Raw genomic sequence first — 19,884 nt, 5'->3', positions numbered from 1 at the left:
CAAGCAATACACTAAAAGGGCAAATTTCATGGGCACCAGAGCCCTGCTGAAGTAAGTCCTGCTCTGTGGAGTGGGCCCTCTGCACAGCTGATCACCCACAGTGATCAGTGGTCACAGCCAGTCCTCGCAGCTGATTGGTCTGGTGGTAAATTCCTCCCATTGATGTGCCAACAGCAAACAAGGTTCAACTACAAGAGGAGAGTGTACACAGCCCACACAAGGCACACCTTGAGTACCCAGCTTAGATGATAGTGGAGGCTGTGCCATTGGACCCTACAGAACACGTACTACATTAGGCCACTCTACCAAGTCTGGGAGACATAGCAGCTCTACCTAATACATAGTGACAAACATTGGAGACCTCCAAAATGAGGAGACAAAAGTAACACATCCCAAGTGAAAGAACAAAACTCTAGAAAAAGAACTAAACAAAATAAAGACAAGCAATGTACTACACGCAGAGTTCAAAACACTGGTTATAAGGATGCTCAATGAACTTAGAAAAAACTTCAACAGCATAAAAAATAACCAGTCAGAAATGAAAGATACACTAACTAAAACAAAGATAATTTACAAGAAATCAGCAGTAGAGTAGATGAAGCCAAGAATCAAATTAGCAATTTGGATTATAAGGAACTAAAAAACACCCAACCAGAACAGCAAAAAGAAAAAAAGGGTCCCCAAAAATGAGGACAGTGTAAGGAGCCTCTGGGATAACTTCAAGTGTATAAACATTCACATCATAGGATTGCCAGAAGAAGAGAGCAAGAATTTGAAAACCTATTTGAAAAAACACAGACAAAAATTTCCCTAACCTGTTGAAGAAAATAAACATAAAAGCCCAGGAAGCACAGAGAGTCCCAAACAAGATGAACCCAAAGAGGCCCTCATCAAGACTCAGAATCAAAATGCCAAAATTTAAAGACAAAGAGAAAATCTTAAAAGCAGCAAGAGAAAAGCAGTTAGTTACCTATAAGGGAGCTCCCATAAGACTGTCAGATGATTTCTGGCCAGCAGAGTTGGCAAGAAATACTCAAAGTAATAAAAAACAAGGACCTACAACCAAGATTATTTTACCCAGCAAAGCTATTATTTAGAATCTAAGGACAAAGAATTTCCCAGACAAGAAAAAGCTAAAAGAGTTCACCACCACCAAACCAGTATTATATGAAATGTTAAAGGGTCTTCTCTAAGAAGAAAAAGAAAAAAAGAGACAAAAATTTTGAACAATAAAATGGCAGTAAATACATAATCTATCAACAATTGAATCTAAAAAAACAAACAAGCAGAACAGAAACAGACTCATATATACATACAGAAAACATGATGGTTGCCAGATGGGAGGGGGTTGAGGGGATGGATGAAACAGGTAAAAGGATTAGGAGTACACATTTGTTACAGAATAGGCATGCCATTGGCTCAGTCTTGTTTCTACGGTAACTATATGCCTCTTTTAATCAGGACATTTTGACATTCTCATAAAGGGGTTAAAACTACATATATAGCCCTGGGTAGAGAGGCTTAGTTGGTAACATACCACAAAAAGTTCATAGGTTTCATTCCCAGTCGGGGCCCATGGCTGATTTGTGGGTTTGACCCCCAGGAGGGGTGTATATGTGAGGCAACCAGTTGATGTTTCTTTCTCACAATCATGGTTCTTTCTCTCCTTCACTTTCTCCCTCCCTTCCCCAGACTCTAAAAAAAAAACAAAAACAAAATGAAAGACCCCAAAACTACATACACAAAACAGTTCCAAATGAACACAAACAGTAAACACATCATTTTTGAAATTAAAACCGTCTCAAACATATGATAACTGACCAAGATGGCAGAGGAATGGGTGGGAGCTACACTAACCACCTTTCAGGACCAAACTGGAATTACAAGTAAATTAAAGAAAAACTACCCTGAATAGCAAACTGAACACTCACTGAAGAGAGAAGCCTTATAACGAAGGACAGACAGAAACCACCCTGCCCAATAAGACTGGTAGGGAGTACAGAGGTGTGAGAGGGCTAGTGGGGCTCCTGCAGGCAGCAGCTAAAGTTCCAGAGGGGTATTTTAGTTACAGGAGGGCTCTTCTTGAGAAGTGTCAGGTCAAGACCCCAAGCTGGGCCCCCACCCTAAGAGCCAGAACTGGGAAAGAAACTCAAATCACATACGGCTGTGAAAAGCATTGCAGTTTCTGTCTGCCAGGGAGAGACAGCTAGAAAAACAGAGCGCCTCTAGAGGGCCAACACACAATTTTCTGTTTGCAGCCCCACACTTTGGGATCTGGCAGAAGGCAGGCAGAGTGAACTAGAGATGCATGAGAGTCTGGGACTGGTGGCTCTGGTGAGAAAGCAGAGGGATGAACTGCCAAGATCCCTGTGTTGAGTCATTTCCCATACTGCAGAAGCCATCTCTCTCCAGCAGAGAATTCCCCTCCAAATGACATCAGCCTGAGAGGAAGCAATAGCCCCACCCACAGGAATCTGTGTTACCTGCAGAGCTCACACCAGGCTGCTAGGTATAGTTGGAGAATACGTCAGTGATTAAGCAACTTGATTTATTAAGCAACTAAATTTATTTCTTCTTTTTATCTGATTGCTGTGGCTAGGACTTCAAAAGACATATTTCTCACTTTCACAAATAATTTTATTGATGTGGCTATTTTGACTATGTTGGCTATATCCTACATAGTATATCCTCAATTAATGTTTCAATTTGATCATATAATCCACCCAACTGTGAAGCATCATCCAGCAAGAATCTCCAGCACGAAACTTTACAAATCACTTTTTATATGTTTGACCAGTTACAGCACCTTCTCCAGAAACTGCACAAATCTTTCAATGCATTTCAGTTGCATTTTTACCCCTCTTGAATATAAATATAATATGCCAAAAATGTTGTGTATTTTCTCCCATCTTCAATATTAAAATGGCTACACAAAAATTCACCAATTTTGATAAGGTTTTTTAAATGCATGCTGATATACCAGCTGTCACAATCAATCTAACAAAATAGTTTCAAATGAAGTTAAAGACAACTCAGCACTACTATAGCCATCTTACAGAAAAAAATAAATGAACTTTTTGTTTAACCTAATACTGCCATATGCAAGAGCACGGATGGATCTTGAAAATATTATGGTAAGTGAAAGCAGTTAGTCAGAAAAAGCTAAGAACCATATGATTTCACTCATACGTGGTATATAAAACTGAAACTCATGGACACAGACAGCAGTGTGCTGGTTACTGGCAGGAAGCATGGTGGAGTGCTGATGGGGGGAGGGAGCCCAATATATGGTGACAGAAGATGGTTTGACTGTAGGTGGTAGGCACACAGTGCAATGTACAGATCTTGTATCATGAAAATGTACTGCTGAAACCTATATGAAATATTAACCAATGCCATCCCAAAAATTTAATTAAAATTTTTTAAAAAGAAAAAATAGAAAAGCTTTTAAAATAAATAACAAATATACATTACAATGTGTGGGATTCACCTAGAGTAGTACTTAGAAATGTATAGCATTAAATGATATAATATAGAAAATAGTATATGAGAATATCTTTCACCTTTGATAGGGAAGAATTTCTCAAGACTAAAAAAGTCCTAACTATAGAGAAAAGATAAATAATGTAGAATTCATTAAAGTTAAGAACTTTCATTTTTTGGAAAAGAAGTAATAAAGACATACACAGACAGCATCATACAGAGTGAGAAGTGCAAACTACAAAGTGGAAGAAGATATTTATAAAACACATAACCAAGTCCAGAATACATGAAGAATTCCTAGGAATTTATATAAAGACAATCCTATTGGCAAATTGGCAAGCCATGTTTAGATACTACACAAAAAAGGAAATTCAAATAGCTAATAAACATATAAGATGATGCTTAAATTTTATCAGGGATATTCTAATTAAAACTTCAATGTATACACAAACATACACGTATACACACACATCAAAAATTTTAAGCACCAAGTGATGGCAAGAAAGTGAAGCAGCAGAACTCTCATACACAGCTGGCAAGAAATACAATCACTTTGGGAAAAGTTTTTCACCTTTAAAACTGTTAAAAGGTTGTTATATACTCTATGGCCCAGCAATTCTATGTCTAAAAAACACCTAGAGAACATTTTTCTCTACCTGCACGATGAAATAAATGTACATGATTCTTCATCGTGGCACTATTTCTAACTAAAACTGTAAACAATCCAAAGACTGCACAGTACTAGAATGAATAAATACATGATGGTGTATTCAAGTAACCAAATACTGTATTGTAAAGAAAGAATATACTTCACCTACATGCATCAGCATACATGGATCTTACAAATGATTATAAGCAAAAGAAGCAGGCCGCATCAGATATACACAGTATGATGCCATTTGTTTAAATTTCAAATCAAATCTAAACTACATATTATTAGGGATGCACATAAAGAAAGTAAAATTATGAAGAAAAGTGAGAGAAGCATTTCCACAAGTCAGGACTGCTGTCACCTGTGTGAGGGCAGGGCCCTGTGCTGGGGACCCTAAGTCAGTGACAGTTTTCCAGTTCTCACTCTGAGGTGTGGTTACATAGGTCTCCACCTTATCATCACTCTTTATACTGTGTACATGTTCTGTGTTCTCTTCTGAACATGTTGTATTCTTCATAATGGAAAAGTGAAAACAACAAAAGCAGTGGAATCCAATGCAAAACTAAACTGAATGGGCCCCTGGGAGGGGGGAAGTACTGGGGATGGAGTATACCAAGATTTGGAAATAACAATGTTCTGAAACTGTATGGTAGTACACAGATGTTTGCTGTGTTGGTATACTACATATCCTGCACATAAGTCATAACTATTTGAATCTTCCTCAATTTAATTTAAAACGTAAGGAAAAAACAAACAGTTCACAAACACCCTAAACAGCCGTTAGGCACTGTACTCATTCACCACATTGTCAGTTAGCCTGGAAACCTTCATATTACTGTTACCATTACAAATGAATTTGGAAGTTTTAATAACTTGGCCACACAACTTTTTGAAGCATTTCTGATAAACTGTAAGTGCCCCCACTAAGCTCTTCTCTGAGGCCAAAAATGAGTTGTGCAGGTTGACGGGATTTGGGTCCCCAAGCTATATGCTTCTTCATGTTAAGACACTCTTGTTCCTAAGTGAAGCCCCTGTCCCTCCCCTTGACCTTCACGCACATTTGGAGCTGGTGAGCAGATCAAGCTGCTCTGTCCAAGGCCTGGCAATTGTCATTCTGTAAAGTGAGTTTATCTGCTGCAACTTGAACAACACAGCCTGAAAAGTCCAATAATTTTGCTTCAGTTTGCAAAAAGAGTTTAGTACTCTCACCTCTGTCTTCCAGATTTTCAAGTTTATGTTTGAGGTTAGCACTTTTCATCAATAGCTCTTGGTTCACAGTCTTAAAAAAAGAAAAAAAAACAGGCCACAGATATATGTATTTATATCAAAATAAAAAAATGTATTATCCCTTAAGAAGGAATAAGCAGTATATCATGCACATATAACATTAATCCTGGAAAATCAGATAAAAACTCAACAATTAAAGAGTACCTTAGGTAAATTTTCTTCAGCTTCTGAGTGTTCCAATGAAGAAAGACTGCTCAGTGGGTGGGGACTTTGAAGTTCTGAGTATTAGAAAGAACAGTTTCAAGAGAATAAACAGACTAAGAAGCAACATCAGGCACTAACATTTCACTATGCCTTTATATATAAAATTTCACTGCCAAAAAAAGGGGCTACACAGTACCTACTGAAATAACAACAACAAAAAAACTTGACTGTATTTCTCATGGCGTGTATAGTTATCAGGTTTGCAGCTCTGAACATAAGATAAATAGCCAGTTCAAATCACCACCTTTTATAGCTGCCCATCTGGCCCCAACTTCATGAGCAAGCATTCTACCGCCCTAGCCTATAATCCCTCTCCTTCTTCTTTCTCTTAGTTCTACTCCCCTATTTTCTCTTATTCTCTAATGCTAATTTTCCCCTGTGCTTGTTTCTCTCCTTTACTTCTTTTCTGCCAGCAGCAGCCACACGAAGAGGTTGTCAGTTGCGGTTACTTAGAGCATTTCTGTGCCTGGCAATGTGCTAAACCACAGAATGATAAAAGTGAACAAAACCTCTAAAAGATGCAAATAGTTTTAATAAAATTCAGTGGGGGTTAAGATACCTTTAGGTCAAGAGTTAGCAAACCCCTATCTTTTGCCAATGAGATTATTCAAGAGAAGATCATCATATCTTCACACTTTCTTCAACATATATGACAAGTGTTTTATTTACTTCAAATTGCCTTTCCCCAATATAATTTTTTTCTATTTAAATCAACAGAAATCAGGTACCTGTTTTCTGGGCAGAAACTTCGGGAGTTAAAAGGGCAGAACTACCCTTAAATTTTGTTCCAGAAATTGGAGGTATGGCATTATTTTGGCTGGCGGTATCTTTCCACAATGGTGTTAGAAGTTTAGCCTAAAATGTAGTACTTTTTAGAAGTGTTAACATTCATAATCACTTAAGACAAGTTACCAAAAAATTCCAAGACATTTCCAATATGCTTTATACAGGTTTACATATCAGAGTTGCTCCATTTGAAACTAAACACTAAAACTATAAGATCCCAGAGTTGGAGCACATTAGGTCATATATCAATTGATAATTCTATATCAAAAGTAATTCCAAAGCAAAGATCTCTAAGTGAGGTCCCAGATCACAGCATCAGCAACACTGGGAATCTGATGGAAATGCAAATTCTCCGGCCCCACCTGTGATCTACTCAGTCAGAAACTCTAGGAACAGGACCCAGCTACCTATATTTTAACAAGTCACCCTGGTCATTCTGATAACTACTAAAGTTTTTTTTAACTTTATGGTATTTCTTCCATTACCATTTAGTCCCCTTATACCAAGTTAACCACTGCTCTAAATCAGGTGCTGGTAAATAAAATTTTATCAGCACACAGCACACTGTGCATTCCAGTGTTGTCCACGGCAGCCTGCGTGCTGCAACAGCAGTGCTAAATAGTCACCACAGAAACCCTGTGGCCTCGGAGTCAAACGCATTTACTTTCTGGCCCTTTACAGAAAAAGTATGCTGACCCCTGCTTGAAATTATTCTCTTATACTCCAATACAGAGAGGTAAACTGTGAAAACCAGTATTTGTACAAAGTCAGCAATGCCTTCACTGAAAATTAGCATGTAGTTCTTATCACTTACACAGCTTTGATTTATGGATTCTCAAAGCTTTGATGTTTCTTTGGTGTTTATTTAAAATAAAAGATGCATTTACTAAAAACTGTTCATTTGGTCTATTTCTGGCAACATTATTTCAGGTTAAACAAAAATTTGGGGTACTTCCTCTGGCTCATAAGTTTAATCTGTAACCTCTGTCATTACAGAACCTCAGAGGCCCTAAGATTCACAGAGGGCCACAGCCCCCTGGCTGAAGGAGGAAGGCAGGTTCGGGCAGGTATCCACTTCTGACTTGAGCACTGAACACATGGTTGTCAACCCCTCCTCAGAATCCCAGCAACCAGACAGGATAGGTCTCATTTAATTAACAAGAAAGAAAAGCCAACTGCTGAGAGAGACAATTCAGCTAATCACAGGAAAAATTAGGCAATTCAAAATTGGTCTGGAGGACACTGATGTTCATACTCTTAACCATTTTGCTATAAAATAAGGATAAGTGAAGGGAATGAAGAAACTTTGAGGGTTTACCCAATATTTATATAGCCCTGAAGGCATTTCAACCACTTGCAAAATAAAGATGTAAATGTTTAAATCTCTAAAAGCTTTGGAAGTAACATATCAACAAACTGAACACTAAGGGAAGAATTAAACCAAGAAGTTTATTTTTAAAAGTAAGTTCAAAAGAGCACACATTTGCAGTAAATTGGAACAGCCTAGATTGTACACACTGTTATAATCTTTCAGCAACATGTGAGAGCAATGAAAAAGGTGCCTAAACCTTTACTCAAGATTCATTCTAAACGTTTAGAACTCCTTCCAGTCTCTACTGACAGTGGTTTACGTACCAGTGCTTTGTTATTCTCATATTTCTGAAAGGTTTTTTTTTTTGAAAAAGATGCAATTTAACCCTAAACAGATCAACCTGTGCCATGCTCATGCACAGGCAGCCCAGATAAAATTTACTTACTTGGTCTTTCTCATGGTCACTGCCCAGACTGGGAGGGGAAAGTGGCAAGACTAAAATGAAAGGGAAAAGTGTACAATGGATACATTTACTTAGGAGAAATACAAAAATTCATTTATTCCTCTCCCAATTATACATGTCCCGGTGAGAGGCAATTCTTATTTCCTACAACTGGCTCAAATGTTGGGCTCTTAAGATCCCTTTGTAATGATTCAGTTTTGTTCCTCACTACCCAGCACAAATGTCCTGCTCTGGATCAGGTTCCTGAATGCTGTCTTCATGTCTTCAGTTTGTCCTTGTAGTTATACCTAACTTACAGCGCTTCTCCTCCAAACCTGTTTTTCTCCAACAATGAGCTCAAGTCCCACCCACCTCTCCCCTGAAACTTTTCCCCATGATTCCAGCTCATATCAGATTCCTCTCATCTGACCTCCTACTCCACTTATATACAGTTCACACTTAACAGTCACTGGCCATTTCCATATTTTTACACTGTTTCACATAGGTACAGTTTGCCTTCTCAGTGTAATCGTAGCAGGGAAGGAGATTCACATGATCAAACAATTCTTTGGCACCCTCTCTTATCATGTATGGAGAAATAAATACCCACTGGCTTATTTGAAAAATGACTTGGAAGAAGACATACACCAAACTTACTTTTTAAGCTACTTCTAGTTCTTGTCTTTCTTCTACCAGGATATGGCTTTAAGGATTTCCTGTCTTGGTCATTGGTCCAAGATAGTGCAGTGCTACTAGAACTTGAATCTTGATTGCTCTCCGAGAAGAGGTGTTTCCTGTAACTGAACTTCTACAAACACAGACAGCAAATGAGCACTATTTAAAGGGGTGTGGGTACTCTTTATGTAACATTAAACATATCACTACAAAGTTAGACAAGAGAGGAGTAACAGGGTTTCTTACATAATAAAGAGGCGGAAGTAAGGAGGGGAAGAAGAAACAGATTATTTCATTAGTCAATTCTTAACCAAGCACTGTTGTAAAGGATGACAAAATTCTGTCTAATCAGATATTGCAACTGAAGAGATGCTAGGTTACTGTTTAGAACCTGAGGCACCTCAGTATCGTCAACACTGTCACTTCAAAATACTAACCTGAACAACAAAACAAAGTATAAAAATAATTTTTTGCAAAGACATGCATGTCTACATTTTAGAGGAACTAAAATAAAAATAAGGGGGTCATTTCCATTTAAAACCTTAGCCTTCTGAAATTGGACCTGTACTATGAAGTTTAGAGGTTTGGGCAAATTTAATCTGTTCTGGTGTGTTATTCAACTGTACATTAACATTTATATATTCTTAAATACTTTCCTGTTTTTGGATTTGTTTTTATACATGTTATAACAAATAAATGTTTGTGATTAATTTTAATATGAAATATAATTTGACTTGAACATAATATATCTTTCTTTGAGCCCTGTCTGCAGTGCCCCTCTGGGGTCCCAGTCCCTACACTGACATGCCTCTAGAGGGCTCCAGCACATTCAGCTCCCAGCAACTCATCTCAGGCCAGGGAGGATTTCAGGAACCCACAGTACCAAATGGTGACAGTACCTCACGTGCTCTTCTCAAACTGACACCTATCAGCTGGAAGCTGCACCCTGTGCCTAAAATGGCAAAGCTCAGAATCAGTTTAGGGTGGGAACCAGCCTCACCCTTGTTTATGAAAATACAACCCATAACCTTTAAGGTGGGTGATGGTAAACTATCTGTTTTTAAGAGGAATTTATTTTTAAAGACCCAATTTAAAATGTTTAGCAGCTCAATATTTTGTAGAAAACTCATTTTTGAAAGGAACTCTGGGAGCCAGGCCTATCAGCATCTTACTCTTACAAAAAGAGTAAGAAAAGTTGGTGGAACCACCCACATTTCTTCCAAGGTTCCTCAGTTCAGCGTCTTGTAAAGAGAAAGCATCACTTCACTGAATGTGCCCAGTAAAAATATCACGCAGCAAGGCTTCCCAGTTTCTTTAGTTTTATATATTAAAAAGTGTTGAAAGCTACTTACAAAAACACGAGTATCCGGAGCAGTTGTTTTTAAAGTTGGCTGCATATTAGAATCACCAGGAGGGGGAGTTAAAAAAAATCCCAATGCCTGGGCTTTACCCTGGACCAATTAAGTCAGGATCATCCAGGAGGGGATCCAGGCTTCAGTATTTTCATCAGCTCCCCTGGTGATTCCAATTAGAAGACTGGGCAGTAGAGAGAGAGAACCATTGCTAAAAGCAAGCCAGAAAGAACCTTAACTGATTTGTTTGAAGCTCACGATCTCAACTTTTTAAAAAAATTCCATTTAATATTCATTATAGAGATTTTTTTTAATGCTCTGACTACATATTTGGAGCCGAAGTGGGAGGCAGACTAGAGATGTGTGAGTTGGTGCACAGAGAAACAAAACCAAGCCATTGACTCAGAGTAAAAAATTTCTATTCATTAACATGTCTGCTTCCACTCAGGATAAATCTCAAGTGTTTGTAGGTTTTTAACACTTTTCTGCTCACTAATATTTTTTAAAAAAGCAATAATAGGCTTTAGCCTCAAAGCTTAATTAATATAAGTAAAACTACAGATCAATTTGATAACTTTGTTATTTTCCATTGTATTTATTTGGTGGCTTACATACCATGTTACAACTGATGCTGATTTTCCATTTGAAAGTGAAATAATTCCCTTTAAAATCAGTTTAAGATAAATTTAATTGAGAAAAATAGAGACAAAGAGCAGAGTTATGATGAATTTTTAAGATAGTATGCAAATACGTAAAATTTGGGAGTAATGCCCCCAAACAATAAAAGTTGTTTCATTACCAACATCCTTGTTTCTTGCTTACTGTCTCCCTTGAAAACAGATTCTTTCCTAAAACAAAACACATTGAATCAACAGAACTGTACCACCTTCACCTTCTCCTTCCCTCATTTCACAGCCCTGACTTCTTTTCTCCATCATGTGCCCTTTGTTGAATGTGAGCCCAGTGCAAGCGATACCAAATCACATAGACAAACTTATCATATTGCAATCCATTTCCATAGATCCTCTGCCTGACAACAACTTGTTATTTACAGCAAACCCAAACTTTGATGAGCCCTTCTCTGTCAGGCATGTAGAGAAAAAGACAGGGTACAACTACATGCAAGCAGTGAGCTGTGGCAAAGCTGCAGAGCAGTGTTTGTCTGGCTCTACCTTAGAATCAACTGATGAGTAGTAATGCTGAGCATCTTTTCACACACCTGTTTGTCATTTATATGTCTTCTTTGGAAAAATGTCTATTCAAAGCCTTTCCCTATATTTTTTATCAGGTGATTCTTCTTTATTTGCTACTGAATTATAGGAGTTCCTTATATATCTTGGTTTGCTATTTTGCCTTTTATGGTTTGCTATTATAAAAAAAATTTAAGTGTTAGTGAAGATGTGGAGCAACTGGACCCTTGCATACTGTTTATAAGAATGTAAAAGGATCTGGCCACTATAGAAAATAGCATGGCAATTTTTTAAGAAAATTAAAAATAGAACCATTATATGATCCAGCAATCCCATATATCCAATGAAATTGAAATCAGGATCTTGAATAGATATCTTCACTCTAACGTTCACTGCAGCATTATTTACAATAGCCAAGATATGGAAACAATCCAAATGCCCATGATTAATGAAGGGATAAACAAAATATGGTATATACACACAATGGAATACTGGTCAGCCTTTTAAAAGAAGGAAATCCTGCAATATGGAACAATATGGATGAACGTGGGCATTACGCTAACTGAAATAAGCTGGTCACAGAAAGACAAATACTGCATGACTCCACTTACATGAGGCATCTAAAAGAGTCAAAATTGTAGAAAGAATGAGTAGGATGGTGATGTCCAGGGGCTGAGGAGAGGGAGAAATGTGGAGTTGCTATTCAACAACTATAAAGTTTCAGTAATATAAGGTAAATGAATTCTATAGGTTTTTCATATAATATTGTGCATCTAGACATCAATACTATATTGGGCACATAAAATTTTCTTAAGAGAGTAGAGTTCCTGTTAGGTGTTCTTAACACAATTTAAAAAAACATGAATGAAACAGCCCATGAACCTCCATTTCCAGGCAACCATTGATCTACTTTCTATCTCTATAGACTAGTTTGCATTTTCTAGTATTTTATGTAAATGGAATCGTACAACATGTACTCGGTTTTTGCCTGACTTCTTTGACTTGGCATTATTTTGAAAATACTTAATATATTTTGGGTATAGGTCTTCATCAGATATATGCTTTACAAACATTTTCTCCAAGTACGTGGCTAGTCTTTTCATTCCCCTAAAACTATATTCCAAAGGGAAAAAGTTGTTGATTTTAATTAAGTCCAATTTATCAACTTGTTCTTTTATAGACAATATCTTTGGTGTCATATCTAAGAAATCTTTGCTAACCCAAGCTCACAAATATTTTGTCTTAAGTTTTCTTTCATATAAGTTTTAGACTTAGGTCTATAATCAATTTCTTTAGTGAGTTTTTTTATATGGTAGAAGGTAAAGATCAAAAATAATTTATTTTATTGCATGTATGGATATTCGATTGTCCTAGCATCACTTTTTGGGAAAAAACAACCTATCCTTTTGCCACTGAATTCTCTGTGCATTTTTGTCACAGACCAGTGGTTCATATATGGGTAGGCCTCCTATTTCTGGACCTCCTAGTCTATTCCATTTAATTATATATCTTTATACCAAAACCATACTCCCTTGATTATTGTAGCTTTATAAAAAGTCTTGAAAACAGGTAGTGCGTTAGCACTTCCACTTTGTAATTATTTATGAAATCTGTTTTGGCAATTATTAGGTGTTTAAATTTCCATCTGAAATTAAGAAATAACCTGCCAATTTCTTTTTTATATATACCTATCAATAATTATATTTTTAATTTAAAAAATTTTTTAAATTTAATTGCTGTTCAAGTACAGTTGTCTCCATTTTACCCTTCTCCAATCCCCCCAACCCCAGCCATCCCTACTTCCTACCCTTGATCCCACCCCTCTTTGGCTTTGTCCGTGTGTCCCTCATAGATGCTTCTGGAAAGCCTACCCCATTTTCCCCCACCCTTCTCCCCTCCCACCTCCTCTCTCATTACTGTCAGTTTGTTCTTAATTTCAGTGTCTCTGGTTATATATTGCTTGCTTGTTTGTTTTGTTAATTAGGTTCCACTTATAGGTGAGATCATATGGTATTTGTCTTTCAGCTCCTGGCTTATTTCACTTAGCATAATGTTCTCCAGTTCCATCCATGCTTTTGCAAAGGGGAGGAGTTCTTTCCTTCTTTCTGCTGTGTAGTATTCCATTGTGTAAATGTACCATAGTTTTTTGATCTATTCATTTACTGATGGGCACTTAGGTTGCTTCCAGCACTTGGCTATTGTAAATTTTGCTGCTATGAACACTGGGGTGCACTGGTTCTCCTGAATTGGAGTTTCAGGGCTCTTAGGGTATAATCCTAACAGTGGAATTTCTGGGTCAAAAGGCAGTTCCATTTTTAGTTTTCTGAGGAAATTTCATACTGTTTTCCACAGTGGCTGCACCAGTCTGCATTCCCACCAACAGTGCACTAGGGTTCCCTTTTCCCCACATCCAAAACAACAAAACAAATAACAACCAAACAAATGAAAAACTCTGCTGGGATTTGAGTTGAATTTGCATGGATTCTATAGATAACTTGGGAAGAATTGACATCTTAAAAATATTGTCTTCTTGAATAGATATTTCTCTAAAGAGGACATAGAGATGGCCAATAGACCTATGAAAAGATGCTCAATATCACTAATCATCAGAGAAACACAAATTAAAAACACAATGAGATATCACCTTACACCCATCAGAATGACTATCATCAATAAAACAACAAACAAGTGTTGGCGAGGATGCAGAGAAAAGGGAATCTTGTACATTACTGGTAGAATGAAAATTGGTGCACCCCCTATAAAAAACAGTATGCAGTTACCTGAAAAAATTAAAAATAGGACTTCTGGCCAAGATGGAGGCATAGGTAGATACACTTTGCCTCCTCACACAACCAAAAGGACAACAACAAATTTAAAAACAAAAAACAACCAAAACTGCCAGAAAATTGAACTATTTGGAAGACTGACAAACAAGGAGTTGAAAAAGAAACATTCATCCAGACTGGAAGGAGGGGCAGAGACAGGCAGCCAGGGTGAAGGGGATGTGCAGCAAGGAGGTAGCTGGGGGACCTGGTGGGTGAAGCAACAGCTGGTGGTCCCATATTTGCATGCGGATAAACCAGGAGGAACAAGCAAGACAAGCTATATAAAGTAGAGGTTAAGGTGGTAAAAGAAAGCCTTAATATCTCTGTCTATAAAAACCTGTGGTCAGTGTGGTGGCAGGAGAAACTCCCAGTCTCACAGGAGACTCCATTAGAGGGGCCCATAAGGTCCTACAATGTACACAAACCCACCCACCCACCCAGGAATCAGCACCAGAAGGGCCCAATTGGCTTGTGGGTAACAGGGGAAGTGAAAGTGGGGCAAGAGTGGAGCAAGCAGCATTGTTTGTTAACCCCTCTCTGACCCTTCCCCCACATACAATGACACAACACAGCAAAGAGGCTTGCCCCACACAGGAGAGTAGCTAAGGCTCCGTCCCTTATAATGTAACAGGTACAATGAGACAGAGAAATATGGCCCAAATGAAAGAACAGATCAAAACTCTAGAAAAAGAACTAAGCCATGAGGAGATAGTCAACCTATCAGATGCAGATTTCAAAACACTAATCAGGTAAGCATCCTGAATAATCAGGATGCTCACAAAAATGGTTGAGTATGGTTGCAAAATAGGGGAAGAAGTGAAGGCTATGCAGAGTAAAATAAAGGAAAATATACAGGCAACCAACAGTCAAGTGAAGGAAAACAGGATTCAAATCAATGATTTGGAGCAGAAGGAAGAAATGAACATTTAACCAGAACAGAATGAAGAAACAAGAATTTTTAAAAAATGAGGAGAGGCTTAGGAACCTCCAGGATACTTTAAACATTCCAACATCTGATCATGGGGGTGCCAGAAGGAGAAGACCAAGAAACTGAAAACTCATTTGAAAACATAATTAAGGAGAACTTCCCCCATCTGGAAAAGGAAATAGACTTCCAGGGAGTCCAGGAAGCTCAGAGTCCCAAGGAAGCACATACCAAGACACACCATAATTAAGTTACCCAAGGTTAAAGATAAGGAGAGAATCTCAAAAGCAGCAATAGAAAAGAAGTCAGTTACCTATAAAGGAATTTCCATAAGACTCTCAGCTGGATTCTCAAAAGAAACCTTACAGGCAAGAAAGGTCTGGAAAGAAGTATTCAAAGTCATGAAAGCCAAGGACCTACATCCAAGATTACTCTATCCAGCAAAGCTATCATTTAAATGCAAAGGCAGATAATGTGCTTTCCAGATAAGGTCAAGTTAAAGAAGTTCATTGTCACCAAGCCCTTATATGAAATGTTAAAGGGACTTATCTAAGAAAAAGAAGATCAAAACTATGACCAGTAAAATGACAACAAACTTACATCAACAACTGAACCTAAAAAAATAAAAAACAAGCCAAGCAAACAACTAGAACAGGAACAGAATCACAGAAATCGAGATCACATAGAGGGTTATCAGCAGGGAGAGATATAGGAGAATGGGAGAAAGGTACAGAGAATAACAAGTATAATTGGCAGGTACAAAAAAGACAGGAGGAGGTAAAGAATTATATAGGAAATGGAGAAGCCAAAGAACTCATATGGACAATCCATGAACATGAGCTAAGGTGGGGGGAGCAGGGAGTAATGGTGGTAGGAGGGGTGGTACTGGGTAGAGGGAAATAAAGGGGAGAAAAAATATTTGACAACTGTAATAGCATAAAAAAACATACTTTAAAAGATTGAGAACTAAAACTACTGTTTTCCAGCAATCCTATTCCAAGGTGTTTATCTAAAGAGATACAAAATACTTAATTCAAAAAGATTTATGCATCCTATGTTCAATGAAATATTATTTACAATGGCCAAACATGGAAATTACCAAGTGTTCATCAACAGACAACTGGACAAAGAAGAAGTCATACATATAAACAATGGCATATTACTCAGCCTTAATAAAGAATGAAATATTTCCATCTGAGACAACATGGATTGACATAGAGGGCATTATGCTGATTAAAATAAGTCAGAAAAATAAATACCATATAATTTAATTTATATGTGAAACCTAAAGAAAGAAAGTCATAGATACAGAGAACAAACTGATGGCTGCCAGGTGGAAGCAAGGTTTTAGAGCTGGCTGAGAAAAGTGAAAAAATTAGGAAGTACAAACTGGCAGTTACAAAATAATCAGAGGGATGTGAACTACAGCATAGGAAATATAGTCAATGATAGTGCAATAACTACTTATGGTGTCAGGTGGGCATGCAAGACCTATAGGGGGATCACTTTGTAAGTTATATAAATGTGTAACCACTATGCTGTACACTTGAAATTAGTATAATATTGTATATCAACTGTAATTGAAAATTAAAAAGTTAAAAATGGTTAAGATGATAAATTTTAAATTACATATATTTTGCCACAATTCTTAAAACTACAATTATACATTTAAAAATTTACTTTTAGTTCTAGCAGCCTTCTTGTAGATTTCACCCAACTGGCTACCTAGGTGATCCTATCACCTACAAGTACAGTTGTTCCAGTCATGCTCACAGCTGTTGCTGGGGCTGTGCTATAGGAGTAGAGAATACAAGCTGTTCACTTCTTGTACTTTACTGGGAATTAAGTACTTAAAATGTGCACAGCAACTAAAATTCTATCAACTGGAGTAGAAAAAAATTAGTAAGTGGGTTTAAGAAGGATATAATATCAATACATACACATCTACTGCATTTCTATAGAATAAGCATTCAAAAACTGGAATTTAAAAAATTTATAATAGCAGAGAATATGAAATACTTAGGGATAAATTCAGCAAAATATTTGTAAGGTTTACACATTGAAAACAGTAAGACATTACTGAGAGGAAAAGTTTTAAATAAATAAAGAGATATATTATGTATATGATGTTGCTTCTTCCTAAATTGATCTATAAAGCCAACACAATCCCAGTCAAAATCCCAACAGACTTTTTTGTAAAGTTGATTCTAAAATTTATATGAAAATTTGAAGGACCTAGTATATTCAAAGCAACTCTGAAAAGAAAAATTGACAAAGATGGAAGACTAATACTACCCCATTTCAAAAGGGGAAATAGTACTTACAATAGCAAAGTTATAGTAATTCAGATAATATGGAAAGACAGAAAAACAGACCAATGGAACAGAATATAGAGTCCAGAAATAGATCTATACAGATATGGTCAACTGATCATCAATAAAGATTCCAAGAAAATTAAATGGGGGAAAAATAATTGTCTCAATAAATGGTCTGAAACAACAGGACAAACATATGAAAGGAAAAAGAGAGAAATGATCAGAAGACAGAGAAAAAGGAGTGGAGAGAGAGAAGGAGCAAGGAAGGAAAAAGATACTCAACCTCTATCTCACATAATATATAAAATTACTCACAAACTGAAATAAGATCTAAAATTTAAAATTCTAAAAGAAAACATAAGAAACAATACTACTGATCATGAGTTTGCCTAAGATTTCTTAAGCATGTCTCAAAAAAGCATTAAGCATTAAAAAATAATAAATTGGATGTTAGAAAAATTTTAAACTTTTGCTTTTTAAAAATACAGTTATAAAAATAATTAAGACACAGAAAATAAATGCAAACATATATCTGATTAAAAAAACATGTATGTATAATGTATAGAGTACTATTATAACTCAATAAGAAAGAAAAAATAATCCATTTTTTAAATGAGCAAAATATTTGAAGATACTTTACTGAACAAGATACATAGATGGAAAACAAATATATGAAAAAGTGCTCAACACCACTTCCACTAGACTTCTACTGCAATGGCTAAGATAAAGAAGACATTACCAAGTACTGGTAAGAATGTCTAGCATCCAGAACTCTCAAAGACTACTGATGTGAATGTAAAATGCCGCAACCACTTTGGAAAACAGTTTGACAGGATTTTTGAAATTAACATGCACCAACAATGATCCAACAATTCCACTCCTATGTATTTAGCCAAGAGAAAAGAAAACACGTGTCCATGCAAAGACTTGTGCATGAATCCTAAGGACTTTACTTGCATCAACAAAAAAACAGAAACAACTCAAATGTCATCAACAGGTGAATGGATAGACAACTCACAGCACAGCCATACAATGAAATACTACGGGGCAATATAAAAGAATGAACTGCTGATACATACAGCATGGATGTATCTCAAAATAATTAAAGCAAAAGAAGCTAGAAAAAAGCGCATACTGTTTGGTTCCATTTATATAAGATTTTTAACTCTGCAAGCTTATCTACAGTGGCAGAAAGGGAATCAGTGATTGCAGTGGTGGTGGGAGGGAACTGAAATAGGGCAGGAGGGAGGGATTTCAAAGGAGCAGGAAGAAGTTCTTGGTGATAATGGATATGGTCATTATCTGCTTGTGATCACAGATATATGTTAAATATCAATAAAATATATACACTTAAAACATGTACAGTTTTTTCATTTTAATTATATCTCAAAGCTATAAAAACATCACTTGTCCTATGACCTATGCATAGTGGCAAGTAAACTAATGCCAGGATATAAGTTTTCTGGCTGAGGTTATTCAATGTTTTCCTGCAGAAAAATACATCACCAAAGATAATACTGGGGCTATAAAAGCAGACCTGTAGGTCAGGAGAACATTCTACTGCTGCTCCAATCATTCTATAATGCCCTCTCCTTGTGTGGGGCGTGGCCACATGCAGAAAAGGGGGATAACTTAGACAGCTGACTTGTACATTAACTAGTCACATTAACAGAAATCTACATCATTTATATTTGTTTTAAAAAACACTTACATAGAGTTGTCTTTTAATTTAGGAACCAGAACTTCCACTGATTGTTCTTGTAAATCTGAAGAAAATTCATGTTCTGAAGTAACTTCTAGTGGTGAAAATTAAAAACAAAAATGTTAAGTTTTTCAAGTAAATATTTAAATATAAATATACCATCCAAGCCTTATTTATGAGAGATTTAAAAATCTGACCTTGCTGTGCATCACCCAGTTTCAATTTTTCAGGAGAACTATCAGTTATTTTTGTTTGCTGCAGAAAAAAATATGTATTTCATTATGGTGCCTTCGAAGGCCTCTTTTATCACTTGTTTGGAGCCTCCAAAGAAAAGCATTTCCATTGAATACTAAGATACCAGGCTCTTTGTTTATTACAGTTAGCTGTTCCAAAAAATCGATATTCACCCTCAGGAGAAATTTGCCACTGTCGAAGACAATCAGAGTGTTCCAAAGTTACTAAGGGAAACATCAAGGAAAAACTTACAAAAATGTCTTCAATAGTGTCAGAATTGTTGGACTAAGCACAGAACTTCCCAAGGGGACCAAATATCTAGAGAAATAACCTTTGGTATGTTTGTTTTTTAAAAATCCATTATACTATCATCACAGTTCAGTATGATGTGTCCGGGTAATCCAATATAAGTAAAAGAGAAAGGGGCAGAACCCTACACATGCTAAGCAGTGTGTTAGGTGCTATACACACATTCTGTTTTTAATCCTACAGGTCCACAC

General features: G+C 36.8%; 1 protein-coding gene across 1 annotated transcript in view; it reads right to left on the bottom strand.

The window, feature by feature from the left end:
• SYCP2L (synaptonemal complex protein 2 like) overlaps positions 1-19,884 on the bottom strand; it is a 69,771-nt gene that overhangs the window by 12,369 nt on the left and 37,518 nt on the right. Inside the window, exons 18-25 of the mRNA XM_045841666.1 lie at positions 19,348-19,405; positions 19,160-19,244; positions 10,993-11,041; positions 8,824-8,974; positions 8,170-8,219; positions 6,355-6,481; positions 5,567-5,640; positions 5,345-5,414 (exon numbers count right to left, since the gene is read on the bottom strand). Coding sequence (XP_045697622.1) covers positions 5,345-5,414; positions 5,567-5,640; positions 6,355-6,481; positions 8,170-8,219; positions 8,824-8,974; positions 10,993-11,041; positions 19,160-19,244; positions 19,348-19,405 — 664 coding nt within the window. The remainder of the gene's footprint in view (positions 1-5,344; positions 5,415-5,566; positions 5,641-6,354; positions 6,482-8,169; positions 8,220-8,823; positions 8,975-10,992; positions 11,042-19,159; positions 19,245-19,347; positions 19,406-19,884) is intronic.

The sequence above is a fragment of the Phyllostomus hastatus genome, unplaced genomic scaffold (assembly GCF_019186645.2).
Source record: "Phyllostomus hastatus isolate PE091 unplaced genomic scaffold, TTU_PhHast_1.1 phas_contig_37, whole genome shotgun sequence".
Lineage (NCBI taxonomy): Eukaryota > Metazoa > Chordata > Mammalia > Chiroptera > Phyllostomidae > Phyllostomus > Phyllostomus hastatus.
The sequence above is the reverse complement of the archived record's forward strand: the minus strand, read 5'-3'. Positions and strand labels throughout refer to the sequence as shown.